General features: G+C 43.2%; 3 protein-coding genes across 3 annotated transcripts; 1 reads left to right on the forward strand and 2 right to left on the reverse strand.

Annotated features, from left to right (window-relative positions):
* Positions 1–529: 529 nt before the first annotated feature.
* On the reverse strand, positions 530–2,493 carry LOC125540620 (disease resistance protein RGA2-like). Its single transcript, XM_048704223.2, has one exon. It carries the CDS (start codon positions 2,368–2,370, stop codon positions 871–873), a length of 1,500 nt encoding a protein of 499 aa, XP_048560180.1. The 5' UTR covers positions 2,371–2,493; the 3' UTR covers positions 530–870.
* A 40-nt stretch (positions 2,494–2,533) lies between these two features.
* Positions 2,534–5,292, reverse strand: LOC125540623 (uncharacterized). Its single transcript, XM_087542713.1, has 2 exons — positions 3,537–5,292; positions 2,534–2,892 (listed from the first exon to the last, which is right to left on the reverse strand). The coding sequence occupies exons 1-2, from the start codon at positions 4,972–4,974 to the stop codon at positions 2,825–2,827; spliced, it is 1,506 nt and encodes a 501-aa protein (XP_087398839.1). The 5' UTR covers positions 4,975–5,292; the 3' UTR covers positions 2,534–2,824.
* A 12,027-nt stretch (positions 5,293–17,319) lies between these two features.
* LOC125540624 (transcription factor WRKY45-1-like) lies at positions 17,320–19,380 on the forward strand. Its single transcript, XM_048704224.2, has 3 exons — positions 17,320–17,705; positions 18,107–18,217; positions 18,858–19,380. Exons 1-3 carry the CDS (start codon positions 17,377–17,379, stop codon positions 19,171–19,173), a joined length of 756 nt encoding a protein of 251 aa, XP_048560181.2. The 5' UTR covers positions 17,320–17,376; the 3' UTR covers positions 19,174–19,380.
* The last annotated feature ends 239 nt before the right edge of the window (positions 19,381–19,619 follow it).

A 19,619-nucleotide genomic window follows, 5' to 3' on the forward strand; every position in this document is an offset into this window, starting at 1 on the left:
TTCAGATTCAAAAAGCCGAAAAAGGAGAACTCACAGGCAACACTACGTCGTAGCAGGAGCACTGCTACAACGACTGCCATCGGCCGCCCACAGGCTCCGCAGAGCACATGGCTGCAGCCTCAAGCAAGAGCAGTAGAGCGCCTCTTGGTTGGAGGAAGAAACACGTCTTCCTGAGAACGAAAGAACTAGATTGGGGATCGGTTCTTACCGCTGAGAGCAGGCGCTGAAAGTTGGGCCCCACAGAAATACTCCTTACTTCCAAAAAATGCATGTTTGACTTGTCACCGTCTCTAAAATTACTTGACGCACTGTAGAATCCGAAAGGTTTCGTTTTTCTTTTTCAGATGTGGATGCAGACCTCACTTCAAACTTTGTGGCGATCTGCGGTCTATTTTGTCCAAAAGCAAAAATAAACAAACAATGCATTGACAGTCGACATCATGATATCACCTTTAGTATTAGCAGAACATCTTTGCATCGTCCTGTGGTCTCATGGAAATAGGAAAAGATTAGGTGGACAAATGGAAACAGTCAAAGAAACTTGCATGGCTTCTCACTGGTCAGTACACATGATAAAAAAAACAGAGGTACCTGGCTAATATCACCAACCCAAAGAAACTTCCCAAACTTCTGACCCATACAGTTTGTCTAATTGATTATTACTTGCAGTTGGAAAAAAATAACAGTGTCATTTGTATTATTTCAGCGTTGCACAAAAAGAAGAAGAAAAATATGGTATTTCAGAAAGGAGAACAGTCTCAGGCTCTTATCTCACAACCTGTACCTACTCTGATTACTTCTCTTCAAGTTTTTGTGAACCATGAACCATGCATGAGCTTCGAGTGTTGGATAAATGACTAGACAATTTAATTAGCCACTACTCTTCTGATAACGCTTGTTACTTGTGACCATGCGATGTGGCCTCTGTACCTCACAGTGAACGATGTAGCTGTAGTGAGGCGGCAGGTGGAATGTCCATGCATGGACGTTGAATTTCCCTCGAAGCCTCACACTTCCAAAGAGAAGATCTTGCGCGCTCATCATCCTGAGAGCTTCAGGTCCAGTTTCAGCAGAACATGTCTCGTAGTCAAGAAACAACACGACACATTCAGAAGAATTTTTATTCACCCTCCTGAGATATGTTGGCTCCGCCATCTTCCAAGGAAGAGTGAAACGATCCCCATACACTGACATGTTTGTCTTCTTCAAATTCCTGAGGACTGCAAGCACCATGCTCCAGAAATGGGGGTTAAAATTTGGTTTCAGTATTCCACTGACGATGTTTGCAGACATGAAGCACCCACTCGTCAAATTGGCCATCTCCATGGCCATTGATGCGAGCTTCGGGTGGTCCTCTGCTCTCGTGCTCCCAAAGGAACGCACCTTGAAGAAGTACCAGTATGCTTCATGAGTCAAGAACTGTAATCTGAGGGGTTGTGTGGTTCCAAAGCTTGCGATCTTGTCAGAGCGGCTCACAATTATCATCTTACTTCCACTCATGATGCGACTTTTCGCAGCTGAATACAACATCTTCCATACAGGCTCCTCAATATCCAGAAGTAGCTCAATGATGATCAATGTCCTTCCACCACCCACCACACGGTTTTTATGCTTGATTCTACCTCCATCTCTTAGGGTCTCTACACTTGCATCTTTAAGATCATCTCCATTCAAAAACAAAATTTGAGAGAAGTGGTTGCGGACCCTTTCATCGTTGCATACATGCTCGACCAGGGTGCTCTTTCCAACTTTCCTGGGACCAATGATTGGCAAGACAGCCAGATGATCAGCAGTGCCAGGAGCAGTCTCTTCTTGCAACAGGAAGTTCATCACAAGTTCCATCTCCATTTGGCGTCCGAACATGCATTTGTCCAGCAGCAGATACATGTTGTACGGTTGAAGGTGCAGACATGGGTAGCTGTTTAGAAACATGACGAACTCACTCACATCTTCAATGGTGTTCCGCAAGCTGCAAATAACTTGCTCCAGCAGCTCAGCCTGTGCTGCACCTTCACTGTTGCCACTGTAGAAACATACACGCTTTGCAGGGTTGAACTTAGATGGGGCAAAAGAGTAATCTTTTGTCCTGTCATCTTCATGTGCTCGGCAACTGAACATATCGAGGGTGTAATACCCCCTGTACATCTCCTGTCTCAGTATGCTGAGTTGATGCAGCATGGCCTGGTTTGTAATGAGCCGGTCATCTGCCTCCTCGACGAGGACATGAAGCCGCAGTAGCAGCCGTTGCAGGCTGTGCAGCCTCTCCTCCTCGGTTGCCTCCGCTGACCGCTGCTTCAGGTATCTGTCCACCAGGAAAGATATGGATCTACTGGCAAGCTCACCCATAGCAGCAGAAAATATTACCTCCATGTATGTGTGTTTGAGAACCCCCTGGCCTTTGTGCCTCTTGAGGAATACAGGACTGCAATGGATCAATTGCTAAAGCTGGGTGAAGCTATATATATATATATATATATATATATATATATATATATATATATATATATATATATATATATATATCTGAAACTTCTCAGAGGACTCACCCAAGGACACTGAGTCTTCATCTTACTTCTCCAGTTGAAGCCATGTTGTTCTTTTCTTTGATCAAAGAGTTGAATATGAGGTTGTATAAACCGAAAGAGACATGTGTGCAGAAGTTGTGTCTTATCTTTTTTGACTTAGAAGAAATTTGGAAATGGTCATCTCGTGACATCTACTAGTCTAGAAGGAGCAGAAAAAAACGAGGAGCCGGTGTGTAACCAAGACTTAACTGTTCTGAATTTTCGACCGCTTAACGCCCTTCGTTTTTTGCAGGTGCTACTCAACCTTCCGCCGGACAGTCTACATCCCTTTCCTGCCTGGCAAACATTTCTAAGCATGAAAGTGACCCTGCAATTATGAAGCACAAAATATTCAGAATTTTCTCCTGTTTGCAGTCTTGACAGATAACGGTGTTTCACGGCCTGCCAAGGGTCAGCAAACTGCTTGCTTCTTCAGTTGGACTCTCTAGTGTTCCAACATTAACCTCTTTACTGAGGCTGCTTCAGAATCGACTAATACAAGAACTAACGCGGCTGTTGCGACCGCTGAAGAGATGGTTTGCCTTTATGCCCCGAGAGGTGGACGTGTGGATGGAACAATGCTTTCTTGCTGCTGACGGAGAGAAAAGCGACGGCAGTCCCAGCGGCCACAGCTGCTGAAGAACTAAGTTGCCGTCTGGCACAATACCCTGTTTTCTCCTATGCCGGTTCATGTGTTCAGCCAAATTATGCTGGATCACCTGTTTTACTATCCTAAGCTGCGGCTGGCAAGATATGCTGCAGTATTTTTTGATGCATGCCACACCGACACTGCTCTTGTATGTTCAGACAGATTTAATTGGGCTAAAACTGCTGTGACGACTTGTTTTATTTGAGTGAAGATGGAACAGGGCAGAGAGAGCCTGTTGATCTAAACACAACGGCTCTTGTACTACTTTCAACAAGAAGCAGATCATAGCAAATTCAGATAGTACTGGATTGTGGGAAACTCACTGAAGCACCGCGGCATGGTATTCGAAGGCGGCGAGGTACTTGGAGCCGGCCTGGTCGCTTCTCTCCCGTCCAACCCCTGCGCTGCACGCCCACGGCGACCGCCGTCGGCGACCAACCACAGCCGCGAGCAGCAACGGGGGTGGTACACGACCAGAAGACGGGCAGCTGGCTCTGTGACGCGGTGGCCGGTCGGAGCGACGGCTCGGCGACAGCGCTTGTTTCTGGCGACCAGACGCTGTGGTCTTTGAATCTCACAGTGAAATATGTAATTGTAGTGAGGCTCCAGGTGAGATGTCCATGCATGGACCTTGAATTTTCCTCGAGGCCTCACGCTTCCAAGGAAAAGGTCTTGTACGCTAACCATCTCGTGATCTTCAGCTTCAGTTTCAGCAGCACATGTCTGGTAGTCACCAAAAATCACTAACCATTTAGACGAAGTTTTCTTTGCTCTCCTGACATATACTGGCTCCGCCATCTGCCAGGGGTCAGCGAAACTCTCGCCATACACTGACATGTTCGTCTCGATAAAATTCCTGACGGTTGCAAGGGCCATGCTCCAGAAACGGTGGTCAAAATTTGCTTTCAATAGTACACTGAAGATGGTCGCAGTTATGAAGCACCCATTCGCCAGCCTGGCCATTTCCATGGCCATTGCTGCGAGCTTCGGGTGGTCCTCCGTGCTCGTGCTCCCAAACGTACGCACCTTGAAGAAGTACCAGTATGCTTCTTGAGTAAAGAACTGTAATCTGAGGGGTTCTGTGGTTCCAAAGTTTGAGATCTTGTCGGACCGGCTCGTGATTATGATCTTACTGCCGTTTCCGATGCAGCTTCTTGCAGATGAATACAACCTTTTCCATTCGGACTTGTCGATGTCCAGAAATAGCTCAATAATGATCAGTGTCCTTGCACCGCCCATGCCACGGTTTCGATGCTTGATTCTACCGCCATCTCTTAGGGTCTCTAGACTTGCATCTTTTAGATCATCCCCACTGAAACACAAAATCTGAAAGAAGTGGTTGTGCACCCTTTCATTGTCACACACATGCTCGACCAGGGTACTCTTTCCAACTTTCCCAGGACCGATGATCGGCAGGACAGCAGGATTAGTAGCGGCACTGGGAGCAGTTTCCGCTTGCAACAGGAAGTTCATAATGTGTTCCATCTCCATTTGGCGTCCGAACACGCACTTGTTCAGAAGTAGATACATGTTGTACGGTTGGCGGGTTAAACGCGGGCATATGTTTAGAAACATGATGAACTCACCCACATCTTCAATGTTGTTCCTTATGCTGCCAAGAACTTGCTCCAGCCTCCAGCAGCTCAGTTTGTGCTGCACCTTCCCTGTTGCCACTGCAGAAACATACACGCTTTGCAGGGTTGAATATAGATGGTGCAAAAGAGTAGTTGACTTCATGATCTTTTGCCCTTCCTTCTCCATGGGCTCGGCAACGGAAGATTTCGAGGGTGTAATATCCTCTGTACATCTCCTTTTTCAGTATGCTGAGTTGCTGCAGCATGGCCTGGTTTGTGATGAGCCGGTCATCTGCCTCCTCGACGACGACATGAAGCCGCAGTAGCAGCCGTTGCAGGCTGTGCAGCCTCTCCTCCTCAGTTGTCGCGGCCGTCCGCTGCTTCAAGTATCTGTCCACCAGGAAAGATATGGATCTACTGACAAGCTCACCCATAGCAGCAGAAAATATTACCTCCATGTGTGTGTGTGTGTTTTTGAGAGCCTCCTCGCTTTACTGCCTCTTGAGGAATGCTGTACTGCAAAGGATGAATTGCCAAAGCTGGGTGAAGCAATATATGTGGACACCGTGAGTCTTCATCTTACTTCTCCATTGAAGTCGTGTTATTCTTTTCTTTGATCAAAGAGTTGAAATGTATAAAATGAAATAGACATACATAAAGAAGTTTGTGTCTTATCTTTTTCTCGCATGGAAATTTTTTGGAAATGGTCATCTGGTGACTTCTGCTAGTCTAGAAGGAGCATACAAAAACGAAGAGCTGGTCTGAAACCAAGACTTACTGTTTTGAAATTTCAATGCCATGACGCCCTCCTTTTCTCCAGTTGCTACTCAACCTTCCACCAGACAGTGTATATCCCTTTCCTGACTGGCATACACTTCTAAGCATGAAAGTGACCCTGCAATCATGAAGAACAAAACATTCAGAATTTTCTCCTGTTTGCAGTCTTGACAGATAACGGTGTTCCACGACCTGCCAAGGGTCAGCAAACTGCTTGCTTCCTCTGTTGGACTCCCCAGTGTTCAACATTAACCTTTTTGTTAGGCTGCTATCAGAATCGACTAATACAGGAACTAGCACGGCTGCGGTGCCCGCTGAAGAGATGGTTCCCTTTATGCACGGAGAGGTGGTTGTCGCTGTTGTCCACTGCTTCAGGTTTCTGTCCACCAGGAAAGATATGGATCTACTGGCAAGCTCACCCATAGCAGCAGAAAATATTACCTCCATGTATATATGTGTGTTTGAGAGCCCGCTCACTTTACTGCCACTTGAGGAATGATGTACCGCAAATTAAGGATCAATTGCCAAAGCTGGGTGAAGCTATATATATCTGAAACTTCTCAGAGGACTCGCCCAAGGACACTATGACTCTTCATCTTATTCTCCATTGAAGCCGTGTTATTATTTTCTTTGATCAAAGAGTTGAACATGAGGCTGCATAAACCAAAAGAGACATGTGTGCAGAAGTGTGCGTCTTATCTTTTCTGGCTTGGAAGAAATTTGGAAATGGTCATCCCTTAACCTGTACTAATCCAGAAGGAGCAGAAAAAACGAAGAGCTGCTGTGGAACCAAGACTTAACTGTTCTGAACTTTATATCCCTGGACTGGACGCCCTTCCACCGGACAGTGTACATTTCTAAGCAGGAAAATGACTTTGCAAACCCAGAGTGATGACTGAGCCAAGTTCTGGGCTGCCCGTCATGAAGCACAAAATATTCAGAATTTTCCCCTGCTGGTGGTTCAAATGTTTTTCTATCTTGAACACAATCGCTTTACAAAAGCTGCTCAAGAACAGAGAGAAGGCTGGGGATGCACTTGGAGCGGTGAAGAACTCCTTGATGTCAAGCCCCTGTTTTCCTATGCTGGTGGTGCAAGTGTTTTTTCTGTCTTGAACACAATCGCTTTAGCCAGACGTGAAGTGATTCATCACAATGGCGGAGAGCATGTGTTGATCTAAAAACAAAGACTAAATACATACGTACGTACTACTAATTTCAACAAGAAGCAGAGCGTAACGAATTCAAAATAGTTCAATGGTCCTCCTAGGCGGCTCATCGGAAAGGCGCCGCGGTACTCGGATCCAAACCAGTCGCTGGGCTACACGTCCACGGCCGACGACCAACAACTACGAGCAGAGACGAGGAGGCTACACGCCCGCTGTAGGAGGGCGCGGCGGCCGGTCGGAGCCAGGGCAGGGGGTCGCCGACGGTTGGTCGCCAGTCGATCTCCGCCATGGCAGGTCCGGGAAGGAGGAGATTGGGGGATCGGTTCCTGCTTAGAGACGCTGACGGCTGGGTCCCATGAATCAGCCCAAATTTCCGACTTAATATTTTCGTATTCTGTACGTTAATATTTTTGTATAACTTTAATCAACAAACTTAAAAGAAATTGATAGAGACAGAGGGAGTATTTGGTTTGTGCGCGTAGGGATGCTTTTTTTTTGCAAGAAGTGCGTGTAGCGATGCTAGCAGCGGTAACGCACGGCCAGCATATATATCACTCACGGTGTGTTTGGATGCAAAGTATTTTTGCATTTTTTTTTGGAAATACCGTGGTTTCTCAAAAAAATGGTATTAAATAGTTTAAGGCGTTTAGATGAAACAAAAACTTAAGTTTTGTAAATTATATTATGCTATCTCAGGAACCATGATTTTCTTGCAGCATTTGAAAAAGAGGTTTGGATCTCTTTTTTCTAAACAGAACAGAGAGAAATCATGAGAGAGAGCGCAATTGACGTCGCTTTGTATACTAGAACAATGTCCGTGCGTTGTAACGGGATAACAAAGTTTAAGTAGTAGAGATAAGAAAATCAGATGCAACCGCCTACTATTTTTCCTCTTTCTATTATATATGGCAACCAAGTCACAATTTTATTTCTTGATTTGTTAGACTAGCTTCCGTTTACTCGGTGTCCCGGATACTTTTTTGGACATGACTAGGGAGCACACGTGTGCCTTCTAGTGTTTCGGAGCACACAGCAAAAAAAGGTAAGCTTTTGTTCTAATACTATGATGCAAAATCCACTTTTTAAGGAAGGAAAGATCTTTGTCCCATGTGTATTTATTTGTGTGTCTAAAAATTTCAAAAAGCCATAACTTTTGAACCAAGTGTCAAAATTAAGATCCGTTTTCACCATTAGGTTTCTAACGCCAGGCACTTCAAAACTAGATCTCATATGGGTATGTTTCGATGAAACTTTTTTTCCCAGGCAACTTGTGTACTAGAGTAAGCAACTTTCGGTTAGGCTGTGTATCATGATCATCTATCATCCCAGTGTTCTTTTGAGTTAGCTACGATGACTGCCAACTTGTGTAGTATGACCAGTAAGTTGCCTACCATGACCACCTATCAACTTTGGTGCTACGTGAAGCACCTTGTTGTAAGGTTGTATATGATGATTACCTATCAACGCAATGCTCTTATAAAGTCGGCTATCATGATTGTCAAGTTGCCTAGCGCACATATGAAGTTGCTTTCCGCGATGTGTTTTTCTCAGGCAACTTTGGTGCCACGGAGAGGCAACTTCGGTACTATAACAAGCAACTTTGGTTAGGAGTATGTCTTGGTCACCTATCATATGAATGTTATTTTGACTTGGCTATCATGGCTATCTATCAACTCAATGCTTCTATAAAGTTGGCTATCACGGCCGTCAAGTTCCCTAGTATGATCTATAAATTTCCTACCGTGACACCCGTTAACTTTGGTACTACATGAAGCACCTTGTTCTCCGGCAACTTTGGTGCCACGGAGAAGCAACTTTTGTAATACAGTAAGCAACTTTTGGTTAGGATGTGTATCATGGTCACGTGCCATCCCAATGTTCTTTTGAGTTGGCTACGATGACTATCAAACTGCGTAGCTTCACCTATATATTGCCTACCATGACTACCTATCAACTCAATGCTCTTATAAAATTGGCTATCCTGGCCGTTAAGTTGCCTCGAGTCATCTATGAAATTGATTTCGATGATTTTTTTTCTCAAGCAACTTTGATGCCACGGAGAGGCAACTGTAAGCAACTTTCAGTTAGGCTGTGTATCATGGTTACTTATCATCTAAATGTTCTTTCTGAGTTGGCTATCATGACTATCTATCAACCCAATGCTCTTATAAAGTTAACTATCATGACCATCAAGTTGCCTAGCATCATCTGGAAGTTGCCTATGGTGACTACCCATGAACTTTGGTGCTACATGAAGCACCTTGTTCTCAGTCAACTTTGGTGTCACGGAGAGGCAACTTTTGTACTGTAGTAGGATGCGTATCATGGTCACCTGCATCCTGATGTTCTTTTGAGTTGGCTCCATTGACTACCAAATTGCCTAGCATCGCATGTAAGTCGCCTACCTTGACTACCTATAGACTCAGTGCTCTTACAAAGTTGGCGATCATGATGTCAAGTTGCCTAGCGTCACCTATGAATTTGCTTTCAAGAACTTTTTTTCCTCGGGCAACTTTGGTGCCATGGAGAGGAAACTTTTGTACTATAGCAAGCAATTTTGGATTAGGATGTGTATTACGGTCACTTATCGGCTAGTACAAAAATTGCCTAGCATCACCTGTAAGTTGCCTATCATGACTACCCAACAACTTTAGCGCTACATGAAGCACCTTGTTGCCGGGTTGCCTATAATGACTACTTGTCAACTCAATGCTCTTATAAATTTGGCTATATGACCGTAAAGTTGCCTAGCGTCACCTATGAAGTTTTGTTCAACGAACTTTTCTTTCTCAGGCAACTTTGGTGCCATGAAGAAACAACTTCTATACTACAATAAGCAACTCTCGGCTAGGCTGTGTATCATGGCCACCTATCATCCCAACGTCTTTTGAGTTGGCTACGATGACCACAAAATTGCCTAGCATCTATTCTAAAGCACCTTAGCTTTAGAAGTAGATAATCCTTAACAACATCAACTTTTGACAATATTATAGGAAACTAATTATCGATGACATGCAACTGAGACTCATCGATAGGAAACTAATTGGTAATGGCAAGCAACTTATCAACTTATCAAGTTACATCATCCCAAAGCCACGAAGGCCCAACCCCCGATCAACAAAACACTCGATTTGTCCCAATCCCCTCGATCTCGCACATGGTTGGCGGGCCAAACACCGGCCAACCCCCTACACAGTTGGCTTGCCAAACACTGGCCCAACACCACGACTTCACGCACGGGCAACACTTCACCCGCTAGCTACCGCTCTGCTTCGTTTGGCTCTAGGGAGCCGATCTCGTGGCAACTCACGCCAACATCTCTAGCAACTACTCCCTCTGTTCCAAATGACTTTTCTGAGATTTTATCTACATACCGATGTATCTACACATGTTTAGTTTGAGATATATCCATATCTAGACAAATCTAAGATAATTAATTTGGAACCGAGATAATACCTATCATGCGTTGGGTAAGATTTTGTGCGAAGAAAACAAAAAAACCACAACGGGAGAACGCTGATGTAGTCGAGCATGTGTGCATTACACATACATTAATTCTCTATACATCACTTACCAAATACTATGAATTTTAACATTCAGAATGAGAATTTCATAGAATTTTCAGAACTTCTTATACCACCATTTTCTGAAACTGGTGTATGTTGCTGCTACTTTTATCAGAAAAGTTTGTAGTGAAAACTACTGCCTCTGGCAGTCTGGATGCTCCCCGCTACATCTTTTTACAGAAAAGAAATGTAAACTGAAAACTAAAGTACATGAGCTGCCTGCTCACCCTCACGATGTTCACCTGCACCAAGTACGAAATGCATATTCCAACTAGTACTCTTTTTTGCACAAGCTTGTCTAATTGACCCAAACTGGAGATGAATTCGTGTCACGCGGACAAATTGTATGCCTGTATTATTGAGGATGCCGACGCCAAGTTTCGCCCACGATCAGCTTCAGGCCGTGGAGCTTCAGGGATAAGTACGGCAGCATCGGCTCCTGGTTTCTCACCTGAGACACGAAACGACATGTGTTCTCTGAACTGCTAGCAGTGGTCATCACGTACTGTACTGGCCGGTGATATCCGAATACTGAAAATTCTGCAGCACCGCGTGCCCTGAGCCCCTGACCGACCCTGCCGCCGCACCATGGCTGACTCTGTCGCCCAGCGCAGCATGTCCGGCCTCGCCGCCGCCCGCCCTGACCGTCTCCTCCGTCGCTTGTGGCTCGCGCTGCCTCCCCAGGCCCTGGAGGCAACCACCGCCTCCTGTTCAAAATTTACACGGGCTCGACGCAGCTCACGGCCTGGATTGGTCTGGATCCAACGACGACGTACATCCGGCGAGGGCTATGCAGGGGACGGGTGGCGGGTCCAGGTGGTGGTTGAGGGAGAGGCTGGAGGCGGCAAGGGTCCGGCAGAGGCTTAGCGCGCGGGTTGACCTCCGGCGGCACGCCATGGATGGCCACGGGAAGAACCTGCAGGGCGGCTCGTTCAGAGAAAGAAAGGCAACGAGAGTGGGAGGAATGGGAAGAAGGAGGAGAGGTAGAGGTGCGCCGGGGCTCGGCTCGGTTCTCGCCGGCGGCGGAGATGCGGCGACGGGATCCCGACCAGGTAGCACCTGGGCACGAGCGCGACGCAGGATGGAGATCGGACGGCTCGGAGGGGTGTGCGCTCGGGACTGCAAAAAAGTGCAGCTGCACTTTATAGGATTTAGGTACTTCTTTTGGGCCTCGGTACTTCTTTTGGGCCTCTGGCCGCCTGTCACATGCGAGTCGTTCATCTCTCTTAGCCTAAAAAACACTCTCTTCTTCAATCATGAGCGAATTCAGCTTCACTGATTTTTTAGGTGTGTTAGTTGAAGCCTTCAACATCAGTGACTCAACCTGACAGTTGGGTCGGGTTTCACCGAGTCGGCCTCTATCAGACCCATGCCCGATAAGTAAATGGGTCTAACCCTTTGCCCACGACCCTATCCATGGACATACATACAGATCCATGCCTGAACCCGATGGGTAACCCGACCCATTCGGGCATTCATCGGGTTTGAAATAAATATTAATTCTTTTTTATGCTTCAAAAATAGTACATGTTTTGCCGTACGGCGCCCATTTGGCAGCTGTGACTTGTGAGGAAGAGCTAGATAGGTCACACCTTCTTATATACTCCCACCGTTTTAAAATATAGTGCTTTCTCTATTTTCGTGATTCAATTTTGACCATAAATTTAACTAACAAGACCGACTACGGTGGGAGCAAAATTTATATCAGTGAATTTGTATCCAAATGAAGTTTTCAATTATATTTTTTTTCTCCCGCCGCAGTTGTTCTCGTTGGTTAAATTTATGGTCAAATTTGGACCTCGGCAAGCACGGGCACACTATATTTTGAAATGGAGGGAGTAGATAGGAAGCTGGTTCCTTCTCATGCTCTACGCGAGGTGGGACTAAACTGTTAGTCTGTTCCTTTGCCTGTGCACCAGCCTTTAGCTGCGTGGGCTGCATATTGTACGTTGGGCCAAAAATATAACACAATATATGGGCTGACCTTTACCTGCGTGAGGCCTTGGACTGAACAAGCAACTGATGAAGCAGAGGCCTTGAGTAAGGGAGAGGGATTTTCATATCGGTGGATGTGGTCGTGGTGTGGTCTGGTGTTTTGCTTCTTATTAGTGTTTTTTCACCATAGATGGCTGTTGGATGCTAGGGGTAGTGTATTTTGTGCACTGAAGGGCCCACATGTCAGATAATTGGGCGACCCATTGGGTGACCCACGGGGCAAGACCTTATGCCCATACCGTACCCACAACTAATGCTAGATTAGGTAACATCACCAGCCAAACAACTTGGTAGTTTTGATAAAACTGAGAAAAACCGAAGTTTTAAGGTAACATCACCAGCCAAACAACTTTTTTCTGTTCCTTTTTCTCCTTTGTTTGAACGGTTTTGTTCTTTGTTTTTCTTTGTTAAATGCATGAACTTTTCCAATTTCTTGAACTTTTTCTAATCAAAATCTGATGAACCTTTTCAAATTCGTGAACTCTTTTTCAAAATCGATGAATTTTTTTTTCAAAATCAAGGAACTTTTTTCAAAATTGATGAAGTATTTTTCAAAATTGATGTTTTTTTTCAAATCCATGAACTTTTTCTCAAAATTGATGAACTCTTTTCAAAATTGATAAACTATTTTCCAAAATCGTTGAACTTTTTTTCAACTCGGTGAACTCTTTTTATTTTTTTTACAAAATTGATGAACTTTTTTCAAAATCGTGTTTTATCAAAATCAATGAAAATTTCTAAAAATCATTGATTTTGTATTAAAATTTACCTTTTATTTTTTCAAAATAATTTATATTTGTTTTACTAAAGGAAACGTTAACTAGGACGGAATTGTAAGGAAAAACTAGCTTGATCTAGTGGTTAATGCATCAAGCCATGAATGTTGTCGTGCAGGGTTCAAATTCCAGTGGTCGCATATTTTCAATTAATATTTATTCTTTCTTTTTCTTTGCATTTGCTTAGTTCAGTCAGTTGGTGGGCCGGCCCGCTATGCGTTGCTAGCAAGTGCCGGTAGAGCCAGCCGGCGCCTGAAGTGCTGGTTAGGAGCACCCATATTCCTTGCCCACCCATCGGAATGCCAAGGTTTTCAATTACAACGGGTTTCTAAAAATTGTATTGTCAAACTAAGCCTCACATTAAAAACAAGTGGACTACTGACCGAAGCATTGAGTTTGTCGGTTCAGATTTTCACCAGTCCGACTATCGGTTCACCTATCCATTGGTCCATCCGGATTTTTAACATAAAATTGTTCGGTCCATTATATAAATTTCGGTCAAATAAAATTGTTGGCTTCTACGATAGACAACAAAGGAACACAACTAAGGTTATTATTGGGCCAAGGCTTAGACTACCAATTATGTGGCCTGGGATTGAACCTCACTTCTCTCAAATTTTGTCAAAACATTTCTTTTGTTAGTTCAGACATCTGATTTATTTAGTTTTATATTGAAAGTAACAAGGACTGATATATGACATTCAACTTAGAAATGACACAAGGAATTAATATTCTATGGAAGATATTTATAAAACATTGTAAAAATGACTTCATAATTTATAAAGCACCGGAACGCGCCGAAAGTGGCTGGAATCGCCCGACGACGAGCAGCGACAGAAGGGGATCTAGAGAGGCTAAGAGAGAGCACAAGCAGAGTGAGAGAGAGAAAGACGGGGCGAGGTGGTCGTGGCCCCTCCGTTTTGAGTGCTTCTGATGCACTCTTGGGCTAGGCCCAATAGACCAGTCAGCCAGTAATTACAAATTTTTAATTTATTAAAAGACTCAAAATAATACTAGTACTTTAATAAAAATCAAAAAAATATTTTTACTTTAATAAAAACAATGAAAATACTAAACATACTTTTGAAAATGATAGCATGTCCAATTTAAATATTCTTAGTTTCAAAAATACAACTACAATATATTTTGACTAATATAATTAAAACTGTTCACCACCATTTACAAAAAAAATTTAAGAAAATAAAACGACTTAAAATATATGATAAAAATGTTACCATTTCTAGTTACAACATTCGAAATTTAATAAAATTAACTACAATATAATATTAAAAAAATAACAATTTTAGAAAAATAAAAAGGTAAAACTATTAGAAGTGTCGAAAATAGTTCACCATTTATAAAATACTAATATTATTAATTTTAGAAATTAAATTCCTAGATTTTTGGCGAAATATTTAATTATTACTCAAAAACATTTTAATCAACTAAGAATAAATAATTACAAATAAAAGTAATTACGAAAAATAGACCCCATGTCATATAGTGTTGATGTGGGAACACATGACATGCCACAGGTAAACATAATAGTGTTGGCGTTCGACGTTATGCCATGTCACCACTATATGACACCTTGTACCAACTGTTGGTCCCATCTACAAGTGGTGTTCAATAATTTTCAAATGCCAACACTAACCTAATAAAGTTGTCGTATCAAATATGCCAACACCACCACTATCTGAAAAAGCCATTTTTGTACTGGTGTAGTAATTGATCCATGGATCAATAGTTGCTTTTATTTGTAAGTAAGTAGAAATATTTATGTAATTATAGTGGATTTGTGGACCCATACACTTCTCAAAGTAAGGTTAGAAGGAACAAGACGATGTAATCCACGGCGCAAACCATTACTTCATTATCGATCATTCCTTTGTACACCTCTATGAATTTATATATATCTTTGTCTATAAGGGCCCAAAATAGTACATCACCATAAGTAGAGAAATACATCCATCCTTTCAACTACCGTCATTGATGTTTCTAAAAAAAACCATCATTGATCTATCATCGATCCTACATGGTTGTCTCGCTTATTATAAGGAAAGTTCAGTGAATGAATTCATGATCAATGCATACAGATCCCACGCTGCATGGGTCTACTATCTAGACATGTTTCTTGTTTCTTCACTATTACTTTGAGTTTCTGGACCAGGAGAAGACCGACTTGGACCAGGACATACGATCGTTGCTACGGACCATATCCTTCTATAATTTCAAGCTACCTACGATGCAATGCATATGAGTAGAGATAATTACATCAACCCTTAACATATCCATATATTCTAGGTAGTAACTAAGTAAATACTACTATGCCTACCAGTAGCAACCATGTTATCATAAACCAGATTACCCTTGTGTTTACTCATATTTCACATTGTGGACAAATACATAAGTGGCATACATATGGACAATAAAGATGCCCTTTGTTACAAACCTTGACTGAAACACGACAACAACACAAAATTGCAGGGGAAATATGGAAATTATCTAGCCCATGGATATGCCAAGCCCATAAGTGACCTGCTAGAGTTTGCTTACTCCTCTAAGTTGATACAATCACACATCATTTGTCGTCGAGGTCTAGCCACATAATAAGCCAAATCAGTACATTGACTATAATTTCAAGAAACATTGCTTGGCTCCTACTGAGCACCATCCAAAAGCTCATTCATGAGGCCATCTTAGTTTAATTTTCGTTATACATAAGACCATGCTACAGGGAGTATACGACAATGTTGTGGCAGCTATATATGGTATCGTATTCGTAGTTCCGTACCCACTTGCAAAAATAAATGCTAGCTAGGCTATTGCACGTGGAAAAGGAACTAGCCAGGATGGTGCAGTGCAGATGGCCGCCGCCATCTTAAATTAGGCACCTCAGGTTAAGTTTTCCTCAAAGTAGTATTGTATATCCATTTCTTTGGTGATGTCCACGCTCATAGTTCGGTCTATGGTCTGCTTCTAAGATAATATAAGCACTTATTTGGAGCTACTTTTCATGTATTATTATAGCCTTGTCTGTTTTTGGTACTTTACTTGCTAATCCCTTGACTGATACCAGCATATAGAGTAGCAGCATATATACTCTCTCCGAGCGTTTAGATCACTAAAGTAGTGTTCTAAACACTCTTATATTTCTTTACAGAGGGAGTAGCATGCTTTCTATATATGCTTGTATTCAGGATTACCGAAATAGTAGTACTTAGAACGGGCTGGGATTGCCATAGGCAGCTTAGGAGTTGTAACTTATGTGGCGCACATATTCAACAGGTGCGTGAAAAAAAATTAAATGGGTCAATCAATTTCCCGATCTAAATCTCGACCGTTGGATAATTATCCAACAGCCCACCATCCATCTTCTTCCAACCAACCGTCATTGCTCCTCTTCCTCCTCTAGGCGTGGACGTCTTTTTTTTTTTGAGACCACATATTCATCATTACATAAAGTTGAAAAATACAACATATGTAGACCACACTGATCATTACATACTTGGACGTGGACGTCTTTCTGCCACTGGTGTGCGCCTTGCCCGCTACTCCTGCCCGTCCCTCTAATCCTCACTGGCACCATATTTTTTCCGACATGCCTGCACCCCCACTTGAACTGTCAATCATTGAACTCCCCTCCGCCTAGGACGCGGCAACCGCTTCTTCCTTTGTTCCAAGTTGTTCCTGCCCGTGCCATCGTCATTGTCCCCGCGCCTTGCTGCGCTTGCTGCGGTGCCGGTGGCTTCGGGGAATAACAAACGTGTAGCTTATATCGATCCGAACTTAGTTAATTAGGTATCGTAACAGGTATGCACTTATTGGCTTTGATCAACTTGTTGGCATAGTTAATTGAGCAGTTTGAGACATTGAGTGCGTTGTCATCACATGGCCAGCCTATCATCACCCTCCAAGTCAACAACTACGTCATTTTCCATCGCAAAAAAAAAACTACGTCATTCCCTTGCCAACATGCATGCACGCGTGCAATTCCTTGGGAGCAAATAATTGCATGAATGGCAAGGTAGTCTTAATTTGTTGTTTCCCTTTTGAGCAGTGAGATAGAGAGAGCACGAGGAGCGGCACGTCGTCGGTCAGTCAGCTGAGACTTTTGACCAGGCCGGGGTTGTTGCGCCTCGATCCATCAAATATATCATATGCACCCATCTCCCCTGTGCAGAGCCCCTGTAAAGTTGGACAAATTAGTAGGAGGCAACATATATAGTACTATATAAGGTTGGTGCGTGCAGCTTAACTCTACAGTCTACTATACATTAGATTCCGCGCACGAGCTGATTGCATATGCATGGATAACAAGATGATGAGCAGCAGCATGATGGTCGTCCATGGCGGCTCGGAGATGGACTCGTTGCTTAGGCGGCAGCAGGAGCTCGTGATTCAGCTCCGAGCGCTCATTCTTCCTGCGCTTCGCGACAGCAGGTCAGCCGGCCTCGCCGTCGACCTCTTTGATGGCGTGATTGACTGCATCAATGGCGTCATCTCCAGGCTCCAGAGTATCACCGCCGCAGGCGGTGAATCGGCGGCGGCCTTCGTCCTCGGCAACGTTATCTCCAACGGCGCCGGCGAGGGACAAGAGGAGAAGCCCGTGATCAGCAACGCTGGTCAGAAGAGAAGGTTTTTGATTTGCCAATAAGACTCTTGATTATATCATTTCAAAAAGACCCTTGATTATATTCTAGTCTCAATTCATTTGTTTTTGCGACATGATTTAGCTGGATTTCAAATTGCATCATCAGTTCATCACTAACACGTAATACATACTATTACCAATGTCCGAATTATAAGGCTTTTTGTATATTTTAATATGAACTACATACTGACTGAAATGAGCGAATAAACACAGAAAAACATGTCTACATACACTGATTCGTGGAAAAAGTTATAACATCTTATAATTCGGAATGTGAGGGAGTACGTTGTAGCACTGCCATTCTTTGATATATTGGTACTCTTTCATATATCTCGCTAATTAATTAATTATTTGCCACTAATATATATGTATGCATGCTATGTAGGAGGAACAACGAAAAGCGATCAAGATCACTTGTAACGATTGTTCCACATTATGATGGCCATCATTGGAGAAAATATGGCCAGAAGAAAATCAACGGGAGGCAACATGCTAGGTATCCATACTACTACCAAACAGTCATTCAAGCATATATATCGTCACATTACTACTACATCAACCTACATTTCCTTTTTCTTTTGAGGCCACATCAACCTACATTTCTGCTTCCCTTATCTGAGATGAGTGAGACTTATCGGTTCAGTTATGAAAAATACATTGGGGGCATACATAGTTTTGAGGGGAACGGGAGCTGTTGCGAGTAGCTACCCTACTCCAACAGGCCTAGTACACAGCCCAATAGATCTCTTTCTGCTATGTCTCTTGGTACCATCTCTCTCCTTTCGCCACTCTTGAGGAATCCTCGCCGCATATGCTTTGTCTCCTCCCTCGTCATTCTATTTTGTTCACAGTTTCTTCAAGTCTATTTGGATCTATGGAGAGCGGATGGCAAGGGGGATGAAGGGTAAGACTAGGCTTAGGCCATGGCAGTCAAGTTAGGCCTGTCATGTCCATGTCGCTCTCTTTTACGTTGCTAACTTTCTCGCATGATGACCTACTCAGTCGTTTGGATGTCTTGTCTTTTCAATCAATTTGGGGGCGACTTTCGCTAATGAAAGTAGTTGTCATATGTACATGTTATGAAGGAACTAATTCTTCATTGTAATGCATAACTAATCAAACTTGCAATTAAACAGGAGCTACTACAAATGCGCCTACACGGAACGGAACTGCTCAGCAACCAAGACAATCCAACAACAGGAGCATAACAGAACTCTTAATTGTGAAGATGAAACTCCGAAGTACATTGTTGTGTACTATGGTCATCACAGTTGTAGGGATGACAACACTAGAAATGGCACAAACAACGACCCTTGTATGGACCTAACTCAAAGTGGCAAAATGGCTGGAGCAGCGACAGACTTCGAAAAGTTTGACCAGGGGGACTTGGACATGTCGTCTCTAATGGAGGTGTTCGACAACCCTGAGCTGAATTGGAACATCATTTGCTAGCTACACCGAAGATCTGGACATTCATTAGAAAAGGGAAATATATAGCTCTATACAATGCACATTTTTGCTGAATTTAGAATTTTACATGAGTTGATAATCATGTCTAGTTTACAAATGTCTTGGACATGGGCAGAGATCCTTTTTATGTTTAAATGTATCTGTGGCTAGACATGTAGAAGTGCATAATTTATGTTGGTATTAATTGTAAGACAATCTATAAGTAAAGTTTATGGGCATTTAGGAAAATGTTGGAGTGACGCATGATTCACTAGTAAGTTCGTTGTAGATCATTATGTAGTGGTTTTCCAAGCTTCTCCTCACTTGCTATGATGTTGCTTTAGACTTTAGAAACGAATAGCTATGCAAGGAAACCATAGTGATATATACGATGTTGGTCTAATTCTCATGGGAGTTGTGATCTTTGTGGATGTGAGGGGTAGAGGAGG

This window comes from Triticum urartu, chromosome 2A, assembly GCF_056163025.1.
Source record: "Triticum urartu cultivar PI428250 chromosome 2A, HENAU_Tu73, whole genome shotgun sequence".
Classification (NCBI taxonomy): Eukaryota; Viridiplantae; Streptophyta; class Magnoliopsida; order Poales; family Poaceae; genus Triticum; species Triticum urartu.

Bases quoted from the DNA above. Each gene is read 5' to 3' on its own strand.
- LOC125540620 (XM_048704223.2), bottom strand. From the start codon at position 2,370: ATGGAGGTAATATTTTCTGCTGCTATGGGTGAGCTTGCCAGTAGATCC.
- LOC125540623 (XM_087542713.1), bottom strand. From the start codon at position 4,974: ATGGAGAAGGAAGGGCAAAAGATCATGAAGTCAACTACTCTTTTGCAC. The intron at 2,893-3,536 runs GTGAGTTTCCCA...TCATAATTGCAG, and splicing joins TACCATGCCGCGGTGCTTCA to GGTCACTTTCATGCTTAGAA.
- LOC125540624 (XM_048704224.2), top strand. From the start codon at position 17,377: ATGGATAACAAGATGATGAGCAGCAGCATGATGGTCGTCCATGGCGGC. The intron at 17,706-18,106 runs GTTTTTGATTTG...CATGCTATGTAG, and splicing joins AACGCTGGTCAGAAGAGAAG to GAGGAACAACGAAAAGCGAT. The intron at 18,218-18,857 runs GTATCCATACTA...GCAATTAAACAG, and splicing joins AACGGGAGGCAACATGCTAG to GAGCTACTACAAATGCGCCT.